At 39.7% G+C, this 23659-nt stretch overlaps 1 protein-coding gene across 2 annotated transcripts; it reads right to left on the bottom strand.

Annotated features, from left to right (window-relative positions):
• Nucleotides 1-193: 193 nt before the first annotated feature.
• On the bottom strand, nt 194-23023 carry slc38a5b (solute carrier family 38 member 5b). Of its 2 annotated transcripts, none has more exons than XM_049016947.1 (16): nt 22830-23023; nt 14769-14928; nt 14137-14212; nt 13730-13845; nt 8142-8215; nt 7913-8005; nt 7489-7570; nt 7137-7219; nt 6977-7035; nt 6302-6415; nt 5654-5733; nt 4707-4807; nt 3733-3857; nt 3124-3268; nt 2162-2265; nt 194-1811 (listed from the first exon to the last, which is right to left on the bottom strand). In XM_049016947.1, the coding sequence occupies exons 2-16, from the start codon at nt 14822-14824 to the stop codon at nt 1707-1709; spliced, it is 1413 nt and encodes a 470-aa protein (XP_048872904.1). In that variant the 5' UTR covers nt 14825-14928; nt 22830-23023; the 3' UTR covers nt 194-1706. The 2 variants fall into 2 exon arrangements, with proteins under 2 accessions (XP_048872904.1, XP_048872905.1); XM_049016948.1 differs by lacking the exon at nt 22830-23023 and adding an exon at nt 19057-19234.
• Between the last annotated feature and the right edge of the window lie 636 nt (nt 23024-23659).

The raw sequence follows: 23659 nt of genomic DNA on the forward strand, positions 1-23659 counted from the left end.
AAGCAGTTACTGGCAAGGGGTTCATGGGGATTTGGCACTATATTTGTGAAAGCTGAGTCAGTCTACAAATGACTTTAAGGACTGGCTTCTTGTGGAGATTTATTTGTCGTTCACATCTGTATAAACGGTCAAGTATGGCCAAAATTAATTTTTTTTTTCACAGCTAAGAGTGAACAGCCAAACAATCACAAAATAATGACAACCATTCACCTTTATTGAAAAGAGATATATAATTCATAACCTACCACAAATCAAACATGGCCTTTGGAAAAGTCCAAAGTTTTTTTTTTGTTTTTTTTTAACAGTATGATGAAAATCAGCAATCACTTTCCTTGTGGCTCCTGAAATCTGAATTTCTGGACTGTGGGGTGATGGTGTGTCTGAGTCTAGTAAGGTACGGGTTAAAGCTTCTCTTTTTGACATCCATCTTTGGTACACTTGTCTTTACAAGTAGCGTTGGGTCTAAACACAAGTTAACATGGGAATGCTTAACAGGATATTCTTCATCCACGACTCACCTCATTTCCAACCGAATGGATACCGTGCATGTACTGTCATGTTCCCCTTCCGAGATAACGATCAGAAATGCTATTTCAATCAGCTGATGTGTCAACGTCTCCTTCTAATAAAAGTCACCTTTGCGTTGTACAACTCCTGCTTTTGATCGACTCCCCTCCCCCTACAAAATATATCACCTATAATCAGTGTTGATTTTGGCACTACGGTGGAAAGTGCTATGGCAAACATTTACAATAAACTTAAGAGATGGCTCGAGCATCAGCTGAGGTTGGCTGTCCTGTGATAAATGAAATACTGAAAGGTACTGAGAAAAGTAAAATGCTTCTTCAGCTTCATATTTGTTATAAATTCAGACTGCAGCATCGATAAGGAATAATCAACTGAACCCAAATGGGTGAACGTTCTACTGGTACAAATAGTGAAAAGCACCAACCTCTACCCAAATCTACTGGCAGGTAGAGATACCCCAGTAGCACCTAAGTTATATTACTATAACACACATCTTCAAATTACTAAATTCTAATTGTAGTTGCTCCTCTTTTTAAAAAGAGATGATGGTACTTCTGATTGCCCCTCCAAATAAATAGCCTGAAAGAAATATTTTTTCAGCAATTTCATTTCAAGTTTAAGGATATAATATAAATAAATCATTCCGATATTCTTTTATCTGAATGCACTTGGCTATTTTTCCCATTTTTAGAGCTAGAATTCAGTTGAACTGTAAAAAAGTAAGGAAGACTTTGGTCTGGATTTGTATATCTTTTGAGTCACAGGTGACCTGCTGTGACCTGGCCTTGGAAATAAGTACTCTTCTGTTGGTTCATACAGTTTTCTTGGCAATAATACTAATTTGCATTTTCACACTCTCTCTGTTCTGTCTGTCAGCTTCTATAAACTATTATTTTGTTGGACACACCTTGATGAATCCAAACAAACACAAGTCTGACTTCTTTCTTGAAAGAAACACTCTATGGTCATTGATGAGTTCTGCTTCCACCGTAGAGGGAAATGAACCAGACAGCTTGTGGGAAGGTCGTCTCACCATAGCTGCAGTTAGGAGGGGTTCAGCCTTTCAAGTGTTTAATCTGCTTGTCATATGTTGGGCTATATGAACTATATGAGGGGGGAGGGTGTTCAGGAAAGGCTTGCTGTTTTTAGTATTGGTATCCCTGGTCAGCAGTAACATGCTAGTGTCCAACTCCGCTGCGGCTCTCCCCGTTCACCCAGTCAAGGACGATGAAAGTCATGCTCATGATCATGAAGAGGAACCCAAGAGCTGAGAAGCAGGCAGCCTGAAGACAGCAAGACAGGGAGAAAAGGAGAGAGTTCACATTAAAACGTAATTTCATCATTTAAAAACAAAATGGCAGTGTTATTGGTTTTGTTATTGGCACTGGCATTGGTACTGGTATTGGTACTGGTATTGGCAGGGGTGCAGTAGATGCATGGATACTCTGGCAGTTTCAGAGGCTCAGCACTTTACTTGGGCCCTTAGACATGTAAAAATCTAATATTGGGGGCCTATGGTGGCATTTTGCAGGGGGCCCAAAATTTCTGGGTATTGTTATTTATTATTGGCAATGGTCCTGGTATTGAAATTGTGTAAGTGCATATGATTTACATATAACAAGTGAAAACATGCCTGAATCTTTGGTCTAGAATTCATTGGCTCTTGGTCAATGGGGACAATCCGAATATAGAACAATCCAGGCAGGATGAAAATTAGACTGGGTGCAGAGGTGGCCCCTAGACAGGAACCGAAGAGAGAAAAAGATCATTCATCTACATAATTCTATCTATTTTCAAACAGATTGAACCTTTCATGAACTTGTCTAAATGAATTGGATTAATTTTTTGGATTAATAAAATTGTTTGACTAACTGACTGACGACTTACTATTTCATTATTAATAATTTTCATTACTTTTACTCTGTTGCAAGTAACTGATTAAAATTTGGAATATTTCGTATTTTTCTAAATGTTTTATGATAATTTTTTTTAAAGTTTACTCACATATATTTACAAAGGACGAACTAATTTTTTACTTAGAGTTCACCCTTCTCTCATTTAAATTTGTTTGTTTTGTAATTAATCATTATTCTTTGGCTACCTGTCCGATCTCTTCCTTTAACCAATCAAGTATATGGAAGCAAATTATACTGTAGGTCAGCAGGGACACCTTTCTCTTGTCTTAGAAGCATAATTAAAATAGTTCCTTTCAGAAGGTTTTAGCAAAACATTTGTGTGATATGGGCAGTAATTTAGAACAAGAACAGAATCCCTGACCTCATATGCAATCGATGTTTAGCTTTAAGAAGAGCAATAGCTACAACCTGTGCAATTTATACAAGAATAGGATACATAGTCTCAGCATAACCACAAACGTGTGAGTAATGCATTGTACTATAGCATTGCTAGGTGATATGAATTTCTCAGCCCCTTTGTACTAGAATATTATTGGACCGCTTGTTGTATTAGCCGTCCCTTATGTCGTTATGTGGTGCATGGCTGTATAACGTCTAATACTAAGCCGTCATGTTAATTAAAAGTCTGCAACAAAAATCAAAAACGTCAAAAACCCCTAAAAATAAAAAAGACACTAACCGATGATGCCAAAAATGTCCTTGATGTTTGGCACAAAAATAACAAGAAGGTTGACGAGGAAGAGGAGGGTGACAGCGATGCCGACGTGCCGGAGCCAGTGGAAGGGCTTCTCAGGAAAGAGGAGCTGCAGGATGGCTCTCCGGATCTATAGGAGGGAAAGTTTCAACAAACCGATCTTACGTTTACTGTGCGAAGGAAGGAAACACCCAAATCCTGCCGCATAAAAAAAAATCCTCTAATTCTTGCTTATCGATTTTTTTTTTCTTTTCTTCTCGGCAAGTTTTGAATTCTTACACACCTGTAGAACCATCCCTCTGCTGTTCTTATCCTCAAGTGAGGCTCAACTTATCTACAAGTTAAATCCCATAATGCATCTGGCTGCAGTTACACGATGCCTTGTCTAAAAGATCAAATAGCATGTCCAATTCTCACCTGTTAAGTAAAGGTGCCAACTACACTAATCACACCACTTTTAAGAACATTTATGAGTCATTCCAGCCAAATCCAGAAGCGCACTGAAGCTCAGAGATAAAATTGTAGCACAATAAATTTGCCTGTCATGGCAATATGGATTAACACCAGGCTCTGGATGACAGAGCAACCTCCTACCGGGAAGAGGACCACGGGTACCGTCAGGGTGACGGCCAGCAGCACTGCCAGACGCACGCACAGTATGAGGACATCCAGAGGGTCCACTCTGCTGTACATGTGGAGGAGCTCTGCTTCCACGGTGACTAGAAGCACAAGTGACAGCAAATGGCATCAGATTACCTTCCCAGTCCCATCGCATCTTTGCATGAATTATGGCCCTGCATGCTCGCCTAAGAATAGTCTCTGTAGTTTATTTGGTGTAACACTGGAAGCTGTCATCTATAATGCATTATAGATACCTTCATCATGCATTATAATGGTTGGTATAAGAATTGATAATGCCTTACAGCATGTTTTATTGATAGTTATAAGGCATTATAGTGTTGATTATAATACTTCATAAGCTCCAGTGAAGCTCTCATCTATAATGCACTATGGATACCTTATTAATGCATTATAACGGTTGGTATAAGCATTAAGGATGCTTTGTACTGCATTATGAAGGTATCTATAGTGCATTATAGATGACAGCTTCATAAACCCTTAATAATGTGTAATAAACATGGCTATATTATATTATGCCTTTTTACTATATGAATATTTATGTTTATAATGCTTTATGAATGTATTATAATGTATAATTTACCGAAACTAGCATTGGATATCGGGCCGGTACGGCATTCATATGCTCATACTCATATTCATAAAAATTGTCCGATACCTGGAACCACCACACAATTGCAACATTACATTAAAACTCAAAGCCACAGCATTCTCTTCTTTTTTGCCATCTAATCAGATTTTGGTATCTAGCAAAAGATTTGTCAACCCAGAAACATTTTGGAAGGATAAATGCAGAGGACACTGGCATTGGCAAGGCTCCAGCATCTGAACATTGTTGGTTTCTCATTTTCTTCCTGATGACATTGTGTTGGGTTAACACTAATCATATAAATGCTTTAATAAGCTCAGACAAGCCTGTTTTCTCTTACCATAGAATGTGAGGTAGCCAAAGACTGCAGTGAGGAGGTACATGGTAAACATGCCTAAGATGGAGATGTTGGCAATGCTCTGCATGCGCTTCTTGGTGGGGCTGGGGGGAGGGCAGATATATGCAGTTCAGCATGTATGAGTTACAGACAAACAGAACACTGGTCAAGAGGCTCCAATGACTGCGAATGCATTTTCCCATATGAAAGCATCTGATTGGTTTATGTTAGGCCGTCATTTTTCTTATTTCAGTTATATATAACAACATTTGATGTTTTCTATATGTTCACTGCAAATCAATTTTTTTTCTTGTATGATTATGGCTGCATTCATACCAAAAATCACACTTGACATGCAAGGCACTCAAGGGGAAAGCCTATAGAAAAATATAAAACTTTTACATGATTTACTATAGGTGATAACATGTGGCTCTAGTAGGAAATACATGTTTATTGCTTGTAGTTTCTTAACTTTTTACATTATTTTCATGAAAGGTGTGTACTCTCCATATTCATCTGGTTTAATTACGTATGAGAAAATTCAGTGAGATTAACTCAACTGTTATGTTCCCAGAACGCAAAGTGAATGCTTCAGTTGAGAAAGAATGTTTCCTTATCAAAATACTCTAGTTCTAGTTCTGTGGAACCGCTATTCATGATTCAACTGAGTTCATTCAAAGGATTGTACACATAAACTGTATTGACTTGCCTTGCAGTACATTAATTTAATACGCATTCAGCATCAATGTAGAACTTGTTTGACAAGACATTAAATTGTTATATTTTTTTACATGAATAAAGGACATACATGACTAACAACACATACATTTAATATGGATTGTAGAAGTCAAGACGTCTACCTCAAATATATATTATTAAAGCTCATGACAGTGCTACTGTGTTTCAGTGGGTAGAGATGTGTGACAGGGCTCTGGGTATCTCCAACTTACTTGTGCAGTTCTGTGTAGATGGGCAGCACTTCTGGGTGACACACAAAAGCAAAGGCCAAAATGGGGACTGTATATGCAGTCTGAAAATAGAATAGAGTAGAGATACTTCATTAATCTCTGTGGGGAAATTCTCTGCTTGTCTGCCCCATCTCGGTCTCCATGAGTCACACAGACACATCAACAGGTGAGAGCGAGCTTGGGGGGTCACAGCACAGGATCAGAAACCATGCAGTGCCCCGAGAGCTGGGGGGTTAAGGGCCTCGCTCAAGGGCCCACGGACATGAGTGTTCAGCCAAGACTGGGGCTTGAACCAGTGCCCTTCTGTACAAGGGCTTAGCCAGCTGAGCCAAATACCAAACAGGGAGACACAGCAACTTTGAGGCAAATATAGGCGTGGACACACGTCTGAATAAAATCACTGAAACTCTGATTGTGTGAATGCACGCCCTCATCCAGCTGGCAGGAAATAATATCTATGGCAAGATGCCCAAAATCTCCTCCATACTGAATAACTTTCTCAGTATGACTGTAAATAACTCCTGTCCTTATGTGGCTACAGTACTGAGCTTTGAGGTCATGAAATATATATTGACAAGGTATTCAGATCCTTATTAGTATGAAGTAATGAAAAAAGTCCGACGCTCTCACCTGCTGATTAATGGTGAACAGTTTAGCCTCACAATCTCCCTCAGCAGTGGTATTGAGAGAATGATTGCCGAAAGTCTCAAAGGGGCAGGGAATGTTGAACTTCTTGTATATAACCTGCGATGGGATTAAAGCATGTGTGAAATGTGCAACCCAGAAATTAAACGTTAGATCTATGGAATCCGGAGAAAGTAGATCATCGGTTTATATACACAAAGGCTTACACAAAGGCTTATTTACACAAAGGCTTTTTTAGTAATGCTGCAGGTAATTGTTTTTAAATGTATTTTACGATAGTCTCACAGAAATCAATAAGCATGACATTTGCACATGTGCATAGGGAGCATTTCATTTAACAACGTGCCAAATCATTGTGAGGCAGCTCAGTAACGTGCAAATGTAGGATCCCTTGAAAGATCAAGTGGATCTCAGGATCCAAGCAATGTCACAAATTTCACATATTTTTTTTACTTCATAAGTACTTTATTCAACCGATGCAGCCAGATAATTTTTTTAGGCTGCGCTTCTTTATAAACTAAATCATTCCTGAGTATTCATGAGGGATTGGTGATTGTTAGAGGGCTTCCTCACCGACAAACTGATGTGCCAATGTTAAGAAAAGTAAGGGCTCCTTTCCCTATTAGAGACGGGGCGTGGTCTCCTTACTCTCCTACTCACCGATATGAGGAAGAACACCATGCATGTGAGGGAGAAGCCGCTGGTGTAGCCCAGGTACCCTGCATGCATCAAAGCAAATATGTCACGATAAATCTCGGGGCTAAAGTTGGGAGGGCTGAGGAGTGACTGGAAAAGCACGATGGGCAGAACAGCGACATACCCAGGTGCCTCATGAGAGCGAGGGGGAGGATGATGAGGACACTGACGATGATGATGAGGTTATTTCCATTAAAGAACCATTCTCTGAAAATGGAGGTTGTACATGGTCAAATACACTTCTATGAATAACTGCCAGTCCCCAGCATGATGATAGGAACAATGGAACAAATAGTTACAGCAAAGCCAGAGTTACAATTGTAGCATTTTGTATCATTTGACTGTGGTTCTACCAAGTTCCTATTATCCAATGGGGTGTTGAGAAACAGTGGATGGACTGTAGTGCCAAAAGAGGTCAGTGTTTGGTTTGTGCTGCGTTCACCCTTGCCATGTCTGCACGTTGCCCTCACACTCACCCGGTGCTGGTCGGCCTGCCCAGAAAAGCCTGGATGACCAGAGGCAGCTCATACTTCACAATGAAAAGGTAGCTTGACATAGCTGTGGTAAAAGAACACACGCTGGTTTTGATTGGCTCAGATCCTCTTGATTACCCAGAACAACTTTTTTGTTTTCTAAGCCGCAGTAGGTCAGACCGTCACGCGGACAGCCCACTCATGCTCAAGGCCACATGTGACGTGTCATGTTTGCACTCAGACCCATTCCATTCAGAGCGTTATATTCTGACGGACTTCCCCGGTCCATTTCCTCAACAACGTCCTAACTAACTCTTTCTCGGCAAGAGACAAAGACGTGCTAAATCAGTTTGGCAAAGTAGATGACTTGCAGAAGCTGACACGCTACTGTCATTCAAGCACTTGGCCTGATCCCAGGCTGGCTGACCTCCAATGTTGTGCACAGTGATGATGATGGCTGCCAGCACTTTCCCAGTATGACCAAACGCCCGCTTGCCTAACTGTTCATAAGCACGAATACCTGGAAAGAAAAGAAAATCTGATGAACTGAAGCAGACAGGTATACAAATGCAATAATAATCCTTTTAATTTAAGCCGCCAACATCTAATGTGCTGTTAAACGTTACGTTCGATCTGTATTTCTGTGATCTCCTTACCGACGACTCCAGCACTTTTCAGGAGAAGGTGGACAGAATAGGCTGACAAGGCTGCGATACAAGTCAACAGGATTCTGTGAAAGACAAGGAAATACATTTACGGTACCTATGATGCGTATGGTTTGTGTCACACAGTCCCAGCCATACTGGTTTGAATCTGGATCCAGCTTTGTTTACATAGAATCTGAGGGTTCACTCTGGAGCAGTGTGGTGGTGCAGTGGTTAGCACTGTTGGTGTGTTGGTGTGTGTTGCCCTCAGGTTCCTTTGGGTGTCCTGGTTCCCCTACCCTCTCCCTGCAGTTTGAAAATATACTAAGGTGAATTTAAGTTACCAAATTGCTCTGAGGGGTGACAGAAACTGCAGGGTTGTCCCCCCCCCCTTGTGCCTGTAGCTTCTGGGATAGGCTACAGACCTCCCCACAACTCTGAACAGAACAGGTGCTTTTGTCCTGAATAGGACAAGCAGGTAAAGAAAAGGAGTAGGTGGATGTTCTCTGTGTTCCTCTGGTTCCTCTTGGTTCTCCTTGCTTGTTGCCACCCCCAGAAGAGACACTGCAGGTGAGGGGGTAAGTCTGTCCCGCAGAGAGTGTGTGACGGTGTCTGCTGCACTATGTGTGCCCTTTAGCAGACTGCTGGGCGTTTGCCTTATACCTCATGCTTCCCCGGCTGGCCTCCAGTTCACTTCAGCCCTGACTGGGAATGTGGCTGCTGCAAATGGATTTATAGATGGATGGATGAGGTACAGAGACATCATTACACCCATAGTCTTCTACTGCAAGCATATTATGATGGGCTAAGCTAAATATCCTTCACATGACTCCATATTAAATTACCAGCCATTTCATCTCGTGGACCTTTCAAGCCTAATGACTGAAACAAAACCTTGTGACCTTTTACATCCCAGGACACTCGTTACAGAGAAATATGTGACCAGTGCAACGGAAGCTGCTGTAGGAGAAAAACTGCAAACAATTATACAGTCAGGACAGCAGCTCACATTCTATTTACTATAGTAGTACTCATTGGTGTCACACTCTTTGAGAATCATAGACGTACGATGCAGGATAGTCTAAACAATGGACTGTTCCTATTTTTTCGAACAGGTCTGAACCCATTATGGTGTCCAGGCATAATCGGAATCTGTTTGGTATAACAAACATACAAATAATCAGCCAATTTCACCCAAGTGGGATCAGGCACCTTCCTTGAAGAACTATTCATGGAATACATTAGGAAGAACAAACCTCACTTTGCATTAAGTAAGAAAAACAAACCCCACATATTCAGTCATTTTCATAATGGATTATTTTAAATTGAATCTGAGAAAAAAATTCAGCTATCTGTCTTTACAAATTATAAATATTCTGGGTTTATGTATGACATTTTGTTCCAGTAACACTGATCTTTCAGTTACCAATTAAATCCATCAATACCAAACAAAATTTGTTTGCTGAGGCTAACTAAAGATAATTGTGCCCTAGATCGGTGTCTGTTAAAAAATGAAATTCAAACAGGTGTAATCCGTTCACCCACAATTGAGCCATTTAACCACTTTCAGACTTAATGCTAACAATGAGAGAGACCTGTGTGGAGACATTCCTTGTGCCAAACAGGACAAGGATACAAAAATACTTGCAAACCACCAAAACACAGCAGCATTTAAAAGCAATTTAAAACATAGAGACACGTGACAAAAAGCCTGAAACCTGATTCATGGTCATAAGCTGACACCATGTCATAAGCTTTGCTGAGAAAAGTGAGGAAAGATCACCAAGCACGTGCCTCGACACTGGAACAAGCTGTGGAAAGCCAACCTGTAATGATCTCATTCAGAAAGACGCATCCGGCACAGGAATGGAATGCATGGTTGTTGACCACGCTGGCAGCTGATGCTGAAGCAAAATAATGAGGAAACCCATTTAGCCTTCAGCAAGAATCACATGAAGAAAGGGCACGGCTTACAGGAATCTGTCCTCTGGTTGGATAAGACCAAAATCTTTTTGGATCTGATAGCGCCCAACCCTCATAGGAGGAGTACAGTGGTAAGTGCATGGGTACCACGGTAAAGCATGGCAGTGTTAGAGTTCTAATCTAGGGATGTATGACTGGTGATGGTATGGAAGAACTGGTTTTCATCAGTGACAACTAGGGCTCACAGATGAACCGCAAGATTCTGAAAGAACAGATATGACCTTCTCTCCACATTTTGGGTTACTGGGCACTTCCTTAACATGACAACACTGACTGCTGTATTCTTAGCAAGTACAAAGTGTTGGAGGGGCCAGGTACGTCAACCAAAAGCCCGTTGAGCACTTCTTTTTGAAGACAAAAGCTGTGTTGTTTTTGCCCTCAAACATCACAGCACCCAAGGAGGTCATCCTGCAGGAGTGGTACAGGATAGATGAAACAGGGCTCCACAAACTGGCGTACTCATCGCTGACAACGATCAGTGCACCCCTATAAAGTAATGGACGTACTATGTAGTAGGAAATTTGTCAAGGTTGTACTCATTTCTGTAACAGTGGATTTAAGCAATGTAACACAGTTTACTTCTTTTAGAAATACTGTAAACATATCCTTCTTTGTTGTCATTGAGTGCATGTTTAATACATGTTAGTTTTGTTGCCTTTCCAAGAATTGCAATGATCATTACAGCCATGTGCCACAAAACGACGTTTCGGTCAATGACGGGCTGCATATACAATAGCGGTCCCATAATCACAATGCTTGATAATGATAAGAAACAACTATGTTATCGGTTTACGAATTTCCTAAACTGTACTTCTTAGCATTATTACAGAATGTACATTTTTACTTATTAAAAAAGTTTATCGTAAAACAGTATTACGCATAGTGCGTGAATACCTTTTTGATGTTTGTACCGCAACGAAATTGTCTAACGACGCATTTCAGAGAACATATCTCTGTTGATAAGCAACATATTTAGGGATTGAAATATAGCTTTCTTTTTGGAAGGGCTGTTCTCATTTATGTGGCAAACTGTACCTCAACATAGCATAATTCCACAATACGGTACAGACTCACTGTACAGACCCCAGCGTGAACCTGTGTCCATCTGGGTCACTATCGTTTTATGAAAAAGACCAACTGTATCTGATTTAGCAGATGTCTGTGTCTCTGATCTACTCTGCATTAACGCAGATCATATTTCAAGATACTCCGGCATGCAGTTCACATAATGGGACCTACAAACTCCCACTCATTATTCAATAGATCACAATTAAATCATATTTGGAAGAGTGTCAAGGTAAACACATAGGATCATCTTGATTAAATTGTAATATGTTTTAACGAGTTTTAGAAGGTAGCACCTTTGAGGACTGCATTCTTTAAACCGCAGCCCTTGTCTCAACCAGTTTGTGACTTCAGAATGAAAACTGGTTTATCCGTATACTGGGGACATTGTGCCTGTCCTGGTGTGATGTCACAAATACTGTCATTACCGGATGTAAACATTAAGACGCTTGACTCTTAGCCAGATATCATCCCTGCCAGGATCGTGTCACAGCCCTTCAGCAGGCTGAGATTAGTGAGGAATCTGAGTACATTCTGATTCTTTTTTAACAAAATATGCAAGGGAACCCTCAAGAGAAACATAATGAGGAAAGAGAAAAAATAAAAGTATGATAGTTTTGTATTTCAGTGGAAACATTGTGGTTGTGCTTTGGAGAGGAGAAGTTTCTTGGCAACGATACATGAGAAAGTTAGTATGGAGCCTGACTCATGTTTGTCATGTACTCACGTTAATACAACAGGTTCAGCAGAACATAAAGATGAACATTTAGCCTCTTTGGAAACCCAATTAATCAGTCTAAAGACAACAAGAAGCAGCAGAGTGTTTATATTTCCACAGTCAGCACTATTATTACCAAAAAAGAAAAATGCAAACAAGGCATATGTCTGTCCCCATCATGAATTCAAGACATTTTTATTGTCGAAGACAAAAAATTCTGCTATAATATGTCAAATGTAAGCAAGGAGCAAAACTATGTTTACGCCTGTTTGGGCAGAACAATAAACGATATATCACATGCTTTAAAAATGAAGTCAGGTCTTTACAATGTAGAATATTAGACTTAAACGAGTATTAAAGTATTACAAGAGTAATAAAATGTATCTGCTGGAATTATTGCACATTTTGTATTTCTTTTTATGAAACATTTCTACACATTTTAATGTGAATGAACATTGTAAAATATATTTCTGGAACTGAGCACAATAAAGTATACTTTTGGTATAGGGCACACAGCCACTAATGTATGTGTAAAGGTATACTTTTGGTAAAGGGCACACAGCCACTAATGTATGTTATAGGGTACTTCACTTAAGTTCACTGAAACTATTTAGATAGGAGAAAAAAAGTCTCCCCACAATTGCTAAACCAACAGCAACTCTGCACAGGGCCTCTGGAGAGACCGGGGAGAGAAAGGCTGCGTGCTGCAGTGGTCTGGGAATGTATCTGTGACCCAAGTGGCTTGGTGACCATTTAAGCCCAGTGACAGGCTTCATTCCTGGGTTGTAAATGTCTTGTATAATCTTTCACAATGTAGTCAACCATAGTTGTTTAAAAATGTCTCTGTTGTGCTACCCGAACCTTTATAAAATAAAAAAGCAAACGAACAAACTAATTATTTAATGTACCTGGCAATAATTGTTGTTGTAGTATTCTTCTACTGATGATTTGATTGGTTGTTATACTTGAACTGAATAGTATGTTAATTTATAAATGACTTTTGCCAATTGCTCTCTGAATAAGCTCTGGTGTGGTTAGAGCTTCATTGCTATTAAATATAGATAGCTAATAGCCAATGTGTTGTGCTTATCTTTTGTTCTTGTAAATTTATCATCTGTCCAATAAGTGTTTTTGTATTATTTCGCATATATGACACAGAAATGCATTACAACACACCCATGTAAAGAGCCCTGAAGTAACTCTGTTGTGAAAGATGCCATATAAAATAAATTGAAAGCCAGTGATGTCGAAATTTGCTCAAACCAAAGTCATAAAATCTGTTATATTACAAGTATAACTGAAAATTCAAGGATTTAAACATCCATCCATCCATTTTCGGAAACCGCTTAATCCCAACTGGGGTCATGGGGGGGACCGGAGCCTACGCTGCCCTTGGATTTAAACAGTGATTAATTATTTATTAATAGAGTTCTTTACATATTTTTGGTATCATTCAGGTGAGGTAGCATGGAGCCTTGGTATTTAGCACTGCAGTCTCGCACCTCCTCGGTTGCAGGCCTGCTTCTGGTTCCAGCTCTGGGTGTTTGGTACACTCTCCTGCAAGTTTGCATGCGTCCCCTCTCATGGTTAAAAGACTTGTAGTGCAGCTGAGCAGATGCCTCTGAATTATCTATAGAGTTTGAGCATGTACCTAGTGGTGGACTAGCATCTCATTGAGGATATGCCCTTAGCTTTCTGGAAAAGGTTTCAGGCTCACCACAATCATGCACTGGATGGAGTGTTCAGAAACTGTAGCATTCTTATGCCTGAAGTAATTTGCTGAACACCGTCCTGTAACCCATTGTCTTTACCTGACATGAATTGGACTACTTACAGGAAGAGAGCGATTCCCGTGTTTGACATGGCGTAGGCCAATCCCAGAATTCCACTCCCCATGATGGCATTACTGAGGTTAAAGACAGACATTCCAAAAGAGGTCTTCCCTTCAAACTGTAATAGGAAAATGGAAAAGTGGAGCACTGAAGGACACTGTAATCGCACGGTAAGGTTTTTCAAAGTGACCGTTTTGTACCAAATATTTTATGGATTGCAGGCAAGATCATAACAAAAACAATCATATTGCACATGCAGTATCATTATATACGTAATGATCTCTTTAGGTGGGAGTAAACTTTGAGCTACACTCAGAAATCTTTTTAAAGTGATTAACTTCACCTTTGCAGTGTATAAACCTGGCTTACAAAGAACACAACTGGCATGTTAACCAGGCATCACACTCACATCTGTAAACTGCGGCCTCTTCTTCCCATCGGTCTTGTGAGGTAGAAACTCTTCGCATTCTCCTGCATCAAACATGCTAGAAAAATAGAGGTAAGAGTTCTTCATTTCACCCATGGATTATTTCATACAGCTAGCTGTGCTATTCTGACAGATATGAGTTGCTCATGAACGTGAAGATTGCTCGCCGTTTGTCTGCGTTTATCCATGCCCCTTAAACTGTCAAATTTTATGTAACTAACTTATGCAGTGAACTAAAGGCTGAGTTATACTTTTGCATAGAAGGCACGGTGTACAGTAGCTGCATTCTCTGCTCCTAGGTAGATGCACACTTCCCCAGAAATGTATCTACACATCACAGCAACACAGGCTGCACACGAATATAAATGCAAAGGCTCGATGTAGAAGCATAATCAGCCTTAAACTGAAATTTATTTAACTTGTTACCCGGGATTTTAACTAAGTGAAGAAATAAATAATGCATGCCCCTAAAATAAATATAAAAATATGCAGTTTTTTCATTAAATATCGTTTCCACACTGGAATGAGGATATTGTTTATATGCAGTGACAGTGGAACTAGGGCATCTCACTACCGAAAACTTCACTGTGTTATACAATCCAATGGTTTCCTACCCTTCTTCCGAAGTCATCATCTTGTGGTTTCCATTGGGAATCTTCTGAAGCTCCATGTTGCTTTGGAAAAGGGTTGCAGTATCTTCAATCTGAAGCTTCAAACTCGTGGGTCAGTTTCAAGTGTGCTGATGAATTTTCGGCGTTTGTGAAGCTTCAGTGGCTATAAAATGAAAATAAAAATACGCTTTAGATTTACTGTTGGAAAAACGTCACAACCATAGCGTTGAAAACATTTTAAGTTCTGTGTTCATCTGTGCTGAAAAGGAACTTGGCTATTTTTGATAATTAATAAAATTGCATTTTTGACTGAAGGAATGTTCCCGGGAGTCATAAGCACTGCTGTGAGAGACCGCAAACTGTGCCCAGGTGTGGGCGGGACCATGTGTGGATTTCCCACAGGCTACGAGCTTCGTGTACGAGCCTCACACTAATGGAAGGAGCTTGGCCTGCAATCTACAATGTAAGCAAAGAATCAACAGCACAACTGACACGAAATAGGAGTCACTGTACATGAGGGAATCTGCAGCAAGAAAACACACAGAACACAGAGCTATGTTATGAATTATTCCTCTATTAGTCATTAATTATTGGTACGTCTCTGATAAATACCTTGGCTTCAGAATAACAACTATAATAGCTGGAAAATACCATCACGTGTTTCTTTTTCCACTAAAGGCTCCCTTTCTCCTCCACTCAGGATGTGTATAGCTACTACCTTGGCAAGATTCCGATTAGCAGGGAATGTCGTAAAAAAAAAAAAAACTAAATTAGTGCACCAGGGAAACTGACGAGCTTCCAGGGGACTAGTAAGTGACCTTGTTGCCCTTCGACAATCCTGGAGCATTTCAGGGAACAAATCAGGAGAGACAGTATATATAGTATACAGTATAGTAACTAAGGTTCTCTTCTTCCTGAAGTCGAGGAGTTTAACTTATGAACTTTTCCTCATTTTTTTCCGTTAAGATTTATACTGTTTTACGTACCCTATGGCAGCGAAAGGCAGAAATAACATTTGCATACTATTGTATTGTTCTTCAGTGGCCTTATGCTGACGTGGAAGCAGAATACAGTCCTGCTGCACATGAATCTAGGGCATGAGCGTAAACTATTCTTCCTGAGTGTCTGGTAGAGCCAAAGAAAGCGGCAGACTGCAAACTCCCAAGCAGTTTTCTTTAGTTAGAAAGGGTTGTCGTTTTTAAAATGGTCTGTTTAGTCTTTTTTTTTTCGTGCAGGATATCTTCAGAACGTGTGAGTTTTCTATGTAGAGCCAGTAGTAATTTGCCAAATATCGAGCTCACAAAAACAACCACGGTTTACAGTTGCCTGTCATTTGGTTTGACGCCAAACGGTTATAATTTTGCTCCCTTGGCGAAGCATCTAAATAACAGCTAGTGGCCCGTTATGCGACGGCTTTGATACTTTGCCAGTAAATGAGAAGGGGATGGGGTGCGTGACTGAGTGGAGGGCAGTGAGTTCATTGTTGATGTTGATGTTTCCATTGTGGTAACTAGACTGTGAAACAGTCGATGCTAAGCAGGCACTATGAGCTTGCATTTCAGCAAGAGCAACAGCTATCTAGAGGTTAGTAAATATGAAGGATATGTAATTCCCAGGAGGCAAACGGGCCATTATTATATTTAGGAATTTTTCTTTGCTATTAAATATTTGCCATACACAGTAATTTGCATGTAAATGCTTTTAAAATATTTTATTCAATTGAGATCTACTTTGATGGCGTTGGCAAACATTAGCATCATATTTGGTCAGTAGATTTTATTTATAAATTCATGAAGTTATTCTTTTACTCAGTACATTAAAAGGCCAAATTAGCTTTCCATCTGAAACCACTAAATGGCAGTACGTGTTGCAGTGCATTACGTTTGAAATGGCAACCTGTTCTACAGATGTCATGCAGCAACATGAAGGATAAATAGATGCAAAGAGCTTCTGCCAGTGCCGGGGTCTGACACTGCTGTCACTTGAAGCAAAGATGTTGGAAGTTTTACAAGTTTAATCTGCCTCGGTTTGTGTATAACCAGCTGTTGGCGATCTCAGCCTTGTAATCTAATGTGTCAGACAGCACCAGTAAGATAAGACTCACCTCACACCAACTGCAAATGCTCACATCGGCTTTACTAGATTCTGAGCATTGCAATTATAGCAATATAAGTACATTTAATATGATTGCAACTGGTAGTACTGAATGTTCTTCTATAACAGTACTTCCCCGACATTCTGCTGTATTGTCTGATGACCATATCTATCAAACCTCTGCCATCATTTAACTAGCTGCTTAGGAGACAGCTTCCAATACAAGTTACATTGTTTGCCAATTTATTTATGCAAAGTATATCTGCTTGGGTGTGGGCATTATTAGGATCTTGACTGCCACTCTGCTGAGGCCGGTGGAAATTTTTGTTGGCACAGCTTGCTGCTGTCGGAGACGTGACAATAGACAATTAACAATTACAGACAGAGAATAAATACATGACACAAGATACACAATGGAGAGGGAAAAATGCAAGGTATGAAAAATACAGTGGTTTGTGTGCATAAGCGTGCAGAATTCAGCCTTCAACTTAAACCATGAACCTCACAAGGTTCGGCTTCTGAATCACAATGCGGTCTCATGTCACAAGAGGTTGCAAAAAAACCAAACATTATGTCACTGCAGAAACTGGGCTGAAACAGCATGTCAAGTCAATATTGGTTTATCACAGTTCTGTTTGATGATGTGAAATAGGAAAGAATAGGAAATTAACCAAACCTGAAAGCTGAAGCCAATTTGTGGCACATTCACATGCATAGCACATGTGACTTTCATTCATAATGTGTTATATTGATCTATGATTGCTTATATGATTCCATTTTATGCTTTAATGTATAGATTTGATTATTTGAAGAAAAAATAAGAGCAAATACTTCACTTGTGATATCTGAACTATTATTCACTATTCATTATTGCTAAGAAAAATTTTGAATATTTAATTGGCTTCGTAGTCCAGTTCCAAAGACAAATTCAAAATATTGTAAGAAGACACGACCTAGACTGCATCATGAATTTTTGTTAGAGGTATGATTCATTAGGGATGACTTGGTTACCTTTATTTATTGTAAACTACATCATATAATTCTGCCAAATAACGTAAATGACAATCTAAGCTGGCAGTCGATGTTTAAATTACACCTTTAAATCGGTTACTTGCATAACCACAATATTTAGAGTCTAATCACATTATTCACTGATAGTGAAATATTGTCACGTTACTAGTTTCACCCTTTCATATCTAGCAAAGTGCAGGCACAAGATAGTACTTGTTAAGGAGTGTCAGTTACATTTTACTGCCAAACCCATGGCAGCTCCCAGCAAATCTTGGCTTATTTTCTTAAAGTTACATAATACAGGAAAATGAAATTTTCAGGAGTCCAGCACGCTGCATTGTGTTTCTGTGACTGAACAGCGTGACACTTTCATGCCTGACAATGGAGTAGTAAATGGAGGAAATACAGAAGGTAGATTTCTAAAAATGTAACTATAGAACACTTCAGAAATATTACTTTCTGGAAATTTTACTTAAAGAGTTTCAGGATTAAAAGATGCCTTTTTTAATTTGAGGAAAAAAGTCATTTAAAAAAAAAAAAGCATAAACATTGACTTCTTTTCCTTGGAAGCTGCTGGTTACCAACTTTTGCTGCCCATGCAATGGTCTCAACCTCCAATTTCATCACGGCTTGCAGTTGCAGTACATCGAGAGTTCACTTCAGTATAAATGTATTTGCTGGCCCAGTCTTCCATGCAAATCTAACGCGCTTATTCTTAGAAGATGAACCTTGAGTGTTTCGCCAGGTGTAAAAATAAAGTTATTGACACATTATAGGTACATGAACATTAATGACATCTAATGATGAAGAACAAATAATGACCTATGAGAGGGTGTCTGCAAACTTTTAATGAACATACGGACTGAGTCACAACCCAGTGTTACAATCCCAGCAATGTAAATGTACAATCCGGAATGCCAAGCTATGTTTGTAAAACAGTAACATAATCCCCAACTTATCTCTAGCATTGCCAATGCTTTCCAAACGTAGTGACTTAGCATACGCTTTGACTCGCATAGCCTACAGTTATCTCCATTATACGGCTGCCTATATTACTAAAGCATTTACATAAAACTGCATTCAGCTGTAAAACAGTGCAGCTCAAGCATACAAACTCACTTTTTCCTGAGTTCCCTTAAACTCTGAAATAAGTTTCCACCACATCCAAACTCGCAGAGGAACTCACCCGAGTTGAATTCAAGCAACCCTGTTTCAGAGTCGTCTTCGTAATTGATATTTGTACATGTGAACCTTTTTTTACGTTCCACCAGCTTCTGGACAGCCACAGAGCCGCAGAGCCACAGAGCCACAGTCTTGATATCCAAATTGTCACTGAGGCTTTTTTTCAAACATGTGAACAAAACGTTAAGTGTGGTATCCATTCAGCAAATGGTGGATGTGTGCAAGGTCACGCCCCATTTTAACTCTTCTCATGCTGCTGAAGCTCCATGAGGTTTTCTGACTTCAAGGACTTTGTAATTGCATTTAAAGTGTTTTGCACAAAATGACAACAAAATAAGAACTAATAGAGCAGAAAAGAAATATAGTAACTATGTAGGTAAAACCTAAGTTTTAAACAGCCCAGCATGTTTTCCTTGTAAAATGTTGGGCTGCAGGCATGTTTCTCAGTTCGCTGAATGAAAGTATTTGGCTTTGCAGTTTCTCCAATATCTATTTAAATCTGCAGTCACATACTTCACTTTGTCCAAATCGCTCCCTCTTCCCTTCAGCCCGGATCTTTGTGGTGTCCTGTTCCATTTGAATACAGCACTTCTATTCTTACCCATTTATGATTTTCTACAACCTCGTACACCGCAAATATTACAATTTTAGATCAGGTGCTGGACGTTGGAACCAACAACATTAAACTTAGAACACTTGCCCACTTTATTTACATTTCTTATTACTTTTTGTTTTGTTTATTGTTGTTTGTTTTGCGTTTGCGGCCAGTAGAACTTAAAATACTTTTCTGTTTTTGGATTATGTAGGTCCATATATGTACACAAATGCACACACAATGAGAACATTTGAGGACAGTGTTGCTCTTATGATCAGGAACATCCAGTGAAAGGGCCATTTCACCCCCCAGGGTTATGTAATACATGTTCTGTCCACACTAGCCTGTGGGCCCCCTGAGAGGTGCCAGCAGCCAGTCTGATGGCAGTGCAACGCGGCTGTGAGACTGTGGCCAGGGACCTGAAGAACGCCCACTTGTGACTGTGACTGAGGACTGTATGTTCTCATTGGACGCAGCCAGAGGGGTTATGAAAGGCTTCTCGTTATTTCATGAAAATCTTTTTTTTTTTTCTGAACAAATATCTGATTGGTCAGTATACCTTTCTTTTTCGTATTTCGTTCAGTGATGTAACTCTACCTGTTCACTCATGCAGATTTAATCTTAAAAAAGTTATTGGTATCACATTTGCGAGGATTTAACAAAGAAAACAGTGCTTCTATGCTGCGGGTGGAGCTAAGACCAGGTCAGGATTCATAAGAATATTTATGTTGGTGTTGGGCTTGTTGCCAAGTCAAACAACATTTTTTCTCTCTTTTTTTTTATTTAACTGGAGACTCATTTGGTTGGATTTCTCAACAGACATCACACGGCTGACTTTTACAGCGGCATAATGGAAAACAGCAGTATGAACTGTGCGCTTATGGAAAAGTATTCGTGTTCTGCTTCCCTGTGCTGACCCTGGTGGTTCGTCAACAAAACAAAGAATGAATATCAATAAAAGTCGACATTGCATTGATCCATGTTTACTGGCTTTACGATCCCAGTAAAAAAAATGCCCGACACAACTCCAGTTTGTGATTTCATGGAGAAACCAGCAGAAAAAGCCAGTTATGAGTAATTTTCATGTAGTATCATGTTTCAAGATTTCAAACATTTGTAACTCTGCAAACGTGTAACGCCTAGACGACAAAGAAAGAGAATTTCTCTTAAATAGTAGGATGTTTTTTCGCCAATCAGAGTTCAAACACCATAGAAAGCATAGGTCGTATTGCAGTCCAGTGTCCTTAGAGATGGTCTACAACTCAGCCAAGTTACCAACTTAGCACTTTACTGTCACTTTTCGCCAAAACGTTGCCAGCATTTTTATCTCACCAATACCTATATCCTTATATACCCACTATTAAAATCACCTTTAAAATTCCTGTGCATTAAAAAACCAGACAACACAGCAATGCTATATTAATTTTACTATATTTATATAATTATATTTATATACATGATATGTTTTCATATTAAGTTAACATAATTCCTCAGAGCAAATAACATTCTACATTACTTATCCATGTGACTGTAGAAGGCTAGTTAAACAGTTAATTTCAAAGAAAGGCGTAGCCCACAGATACGACACTGAACGCTATGCACAGCACAGCTAGCCGTGCTAGTGGGTCATATCAAACGTTTTAGCGAAGCTCTTACACCCATTGAAAAAATGAGCACATCATTTAAGTATGACATCATGGATTCAAGTGTTTCCACCTTCTAAATAATGACATATGCACACTTGGTCACATATTCATTATTCCTCCGTTTCACCATAGACTATTGACACGAATGCTGATATCTTATCTCAAGTCTATCCTCTGTGTTGGTTACTCTTCTTCCCCAAACTTCTATGGTTTCTGCGACTGTCTGCTCTGTTCTGAGGCATTTCGTCTGATGAAATGAGAGTAACGAGTGCAGATGACATTTCCTGAACAGTTTTCAATCAGCCAAGTAAAACAAAAGTCACCTCACCCCCACTTATACGTTTAAAGGATTTTATTTTTCAGAATAACCATCCATTCGTTTTTCCACTCCAGCTTGTCCTATTTAGGGACATGGGGGGGTCTGGAGCCTGTTCCGGAAGGTATGGGCGTAAGGCAGGAATAACCCAGAGCAGAACACCAACCCACGGCAGGGCACACTCGTCAATCACGCACACATGCAGACCTAAGGACAATTTGGCAACTTCAGTTCGACTTATCATGCTTTTGGACTGTGGGGGGAAACCAGAGAACCTGGAGGAAACCCCACAATGACACGGGGAGAACATGCAAACTCCACACACATAGAGTCAGGGCTGAGACTCAAACCCTGGTCTCAAGAAGTGTAAGACCACCATCCCCCATTCCTCCTATTCCTTGTTTTTTTTTTTTTTCGTTCATTGGCATTAACCGTTTGCATAAACATTCTCTAATCTAAGGATATTTTGAAATTAAGGAGTATTTGCAGAGATCCAAATGTACTGCCCATGTAGAGACACTTTTTAACTAAAGTGGGACATTAGAAGTATTTACTGGAAACAGAAATTTCTTTTCAAGTATTTGAGAACTATTTCTTTATCACAAATGTTAGCCAAACAGATTACTTTCTTGTGCAGTATGTTTACTTGTCGCTTTAAAATGGCCACGTAAAATTCAAATTACTCATATTGCACATCATGAGGTCATTTCTGAAGACTCCTGTGAGACCCATCAGAATTTGAGCTTTTTGGAACAGGGACAAGTTTAAACTGGTCTTGAAACAAGGCAGGCAGTACTTGCCTTATATGAAGTCTTGCAACACATGAAATGACTCGAAAATGAGGGTGACTCAGTAGAAATGCACTAAAATAATAGTGAATGAGAATGGAAAATCTCGCCTGAAAACCTGGAAAAAATATGTATTATTACGGCGTGATCTTGCCCTGCCTGCATTTCACACCCTAAATAAATCTTATAGTCTACTTTTCTTCTTCCATTAAACAGAAACCTTTGCATTTGCAAGCAAAATTCCAACAATGAAAGCCAAGAAAAAGGAGAAAAACTATTGCGGTGCCTCAGACAAGCCCCAGTTTTTGTTTGTTTTTTTTTCCCAGCAACATTCAGAAATAATCTCCTCCTGTCACAAGGGGTCGTTACACTTAAAGGCCCACGTGGCACAATGGCAGAGGGCTACGAGATGAATGTTCTTTGTTGTCCTACCTTCTCTGAAGCGGCAGATGCAGGCTTTTCAAAGCGGAGAGAAGTAGCCGCAAGTATTCAGATGTGTTTTTGTTTGCGTCTGGTGCTTTTCCTGAAGAATCAGAGGTGGGTAATAAATGAAAGCCAAGGCAAGAAAACACGACAGATCTGCAGAAAGGAGGTGAGCAAAGCAGGGAGGCCACATGTGGGCTAAAAGGAGGAGCTGCTCCAAGCAGGGGCTCATGTTTCTTGTGATGTCACACAATCACTCCTAACGCTGGTCAAGGGGAGAATGGATCCTTCCCTGCACTAACAGCAGCACTAATGATCTGAACACACGCTGACTAAAATCCCTGACTCTGAGACCACATACAGGAAGCTCATTGTCTAAATCTACGAACAACTCTGCTTTCACATATTAAATGAAACATCAAATTACATGAAATATGCTTAGATAATTAAACTCCTGCTGCATTAAAGCTGGGCTAATTTCTCAGGTTTTCTGACTTTTATGAATTGCATCAGGCCCTGCAAAAGGTAACGATACTACCAAGAAAATGCTAAAATTATAATGTAGTAGGAATGCTGTAATAAAGACCTCGTTCAAAGTTCTTCCAGACAAAACCAGCAAATATCATTCTTTTAAATAAACCAGGAAATGTTAAATGATTCAGTGTTAAGCACAATGCAAATTTTAGAATTGATTCACTACAGTAAAAGAATGTAGCTAAGAATTTACTGCAAGAGACTTTACTGCCCTATTGCTTCAATAAATGATCACTACCTAGATAAGCACCATTAATAAGTCATCGCTGCCAATAAATAAAAAAGCTGCATTGGATAAAGCAAAA

The sequence above is a fragment of the Brienomyrus brachyistius genome, chromosome 6, assembly GCF_023856365.1.
Source record: "Brienomyrus brachyistius isolate T26 chromosome 6, BBRACH_0.4, whole genome shotgun sequence".
Classification (NCBI taxonomy): domain Eukaryota; kingdom Metazoa; phylum Chordata; class Actinopteri; order Osteoglossiformes; family Mormyridae; genus Brienomyrus; species Brienomyrus brachyistius.

Bases quoted from the DNA above. Each gene is read 5' to 3' on its own strand.
- slc38a5b (XM_049016947.1), bottom strand. From the start codon at position 14,824: ATGGAGCTTCAGAAGATTCCCAATGGAAACCACAAGATGATGACTTCG. The intron at 7,220-7,488 runs GTGAGTGTGAGG...CTCCATTTTCAG, and splicing joins GGCAGGCCGACCAGCACCGG to AGAATGGTTCTTTAATGGAA. The intron at 3,858-4,706 runs GTAAGAGAAAAC...TTGTGCTTCTAG, and splicing joins TGGCTACCTCACATTCTATG to TCACCGTGGAAGCAGAGCTC.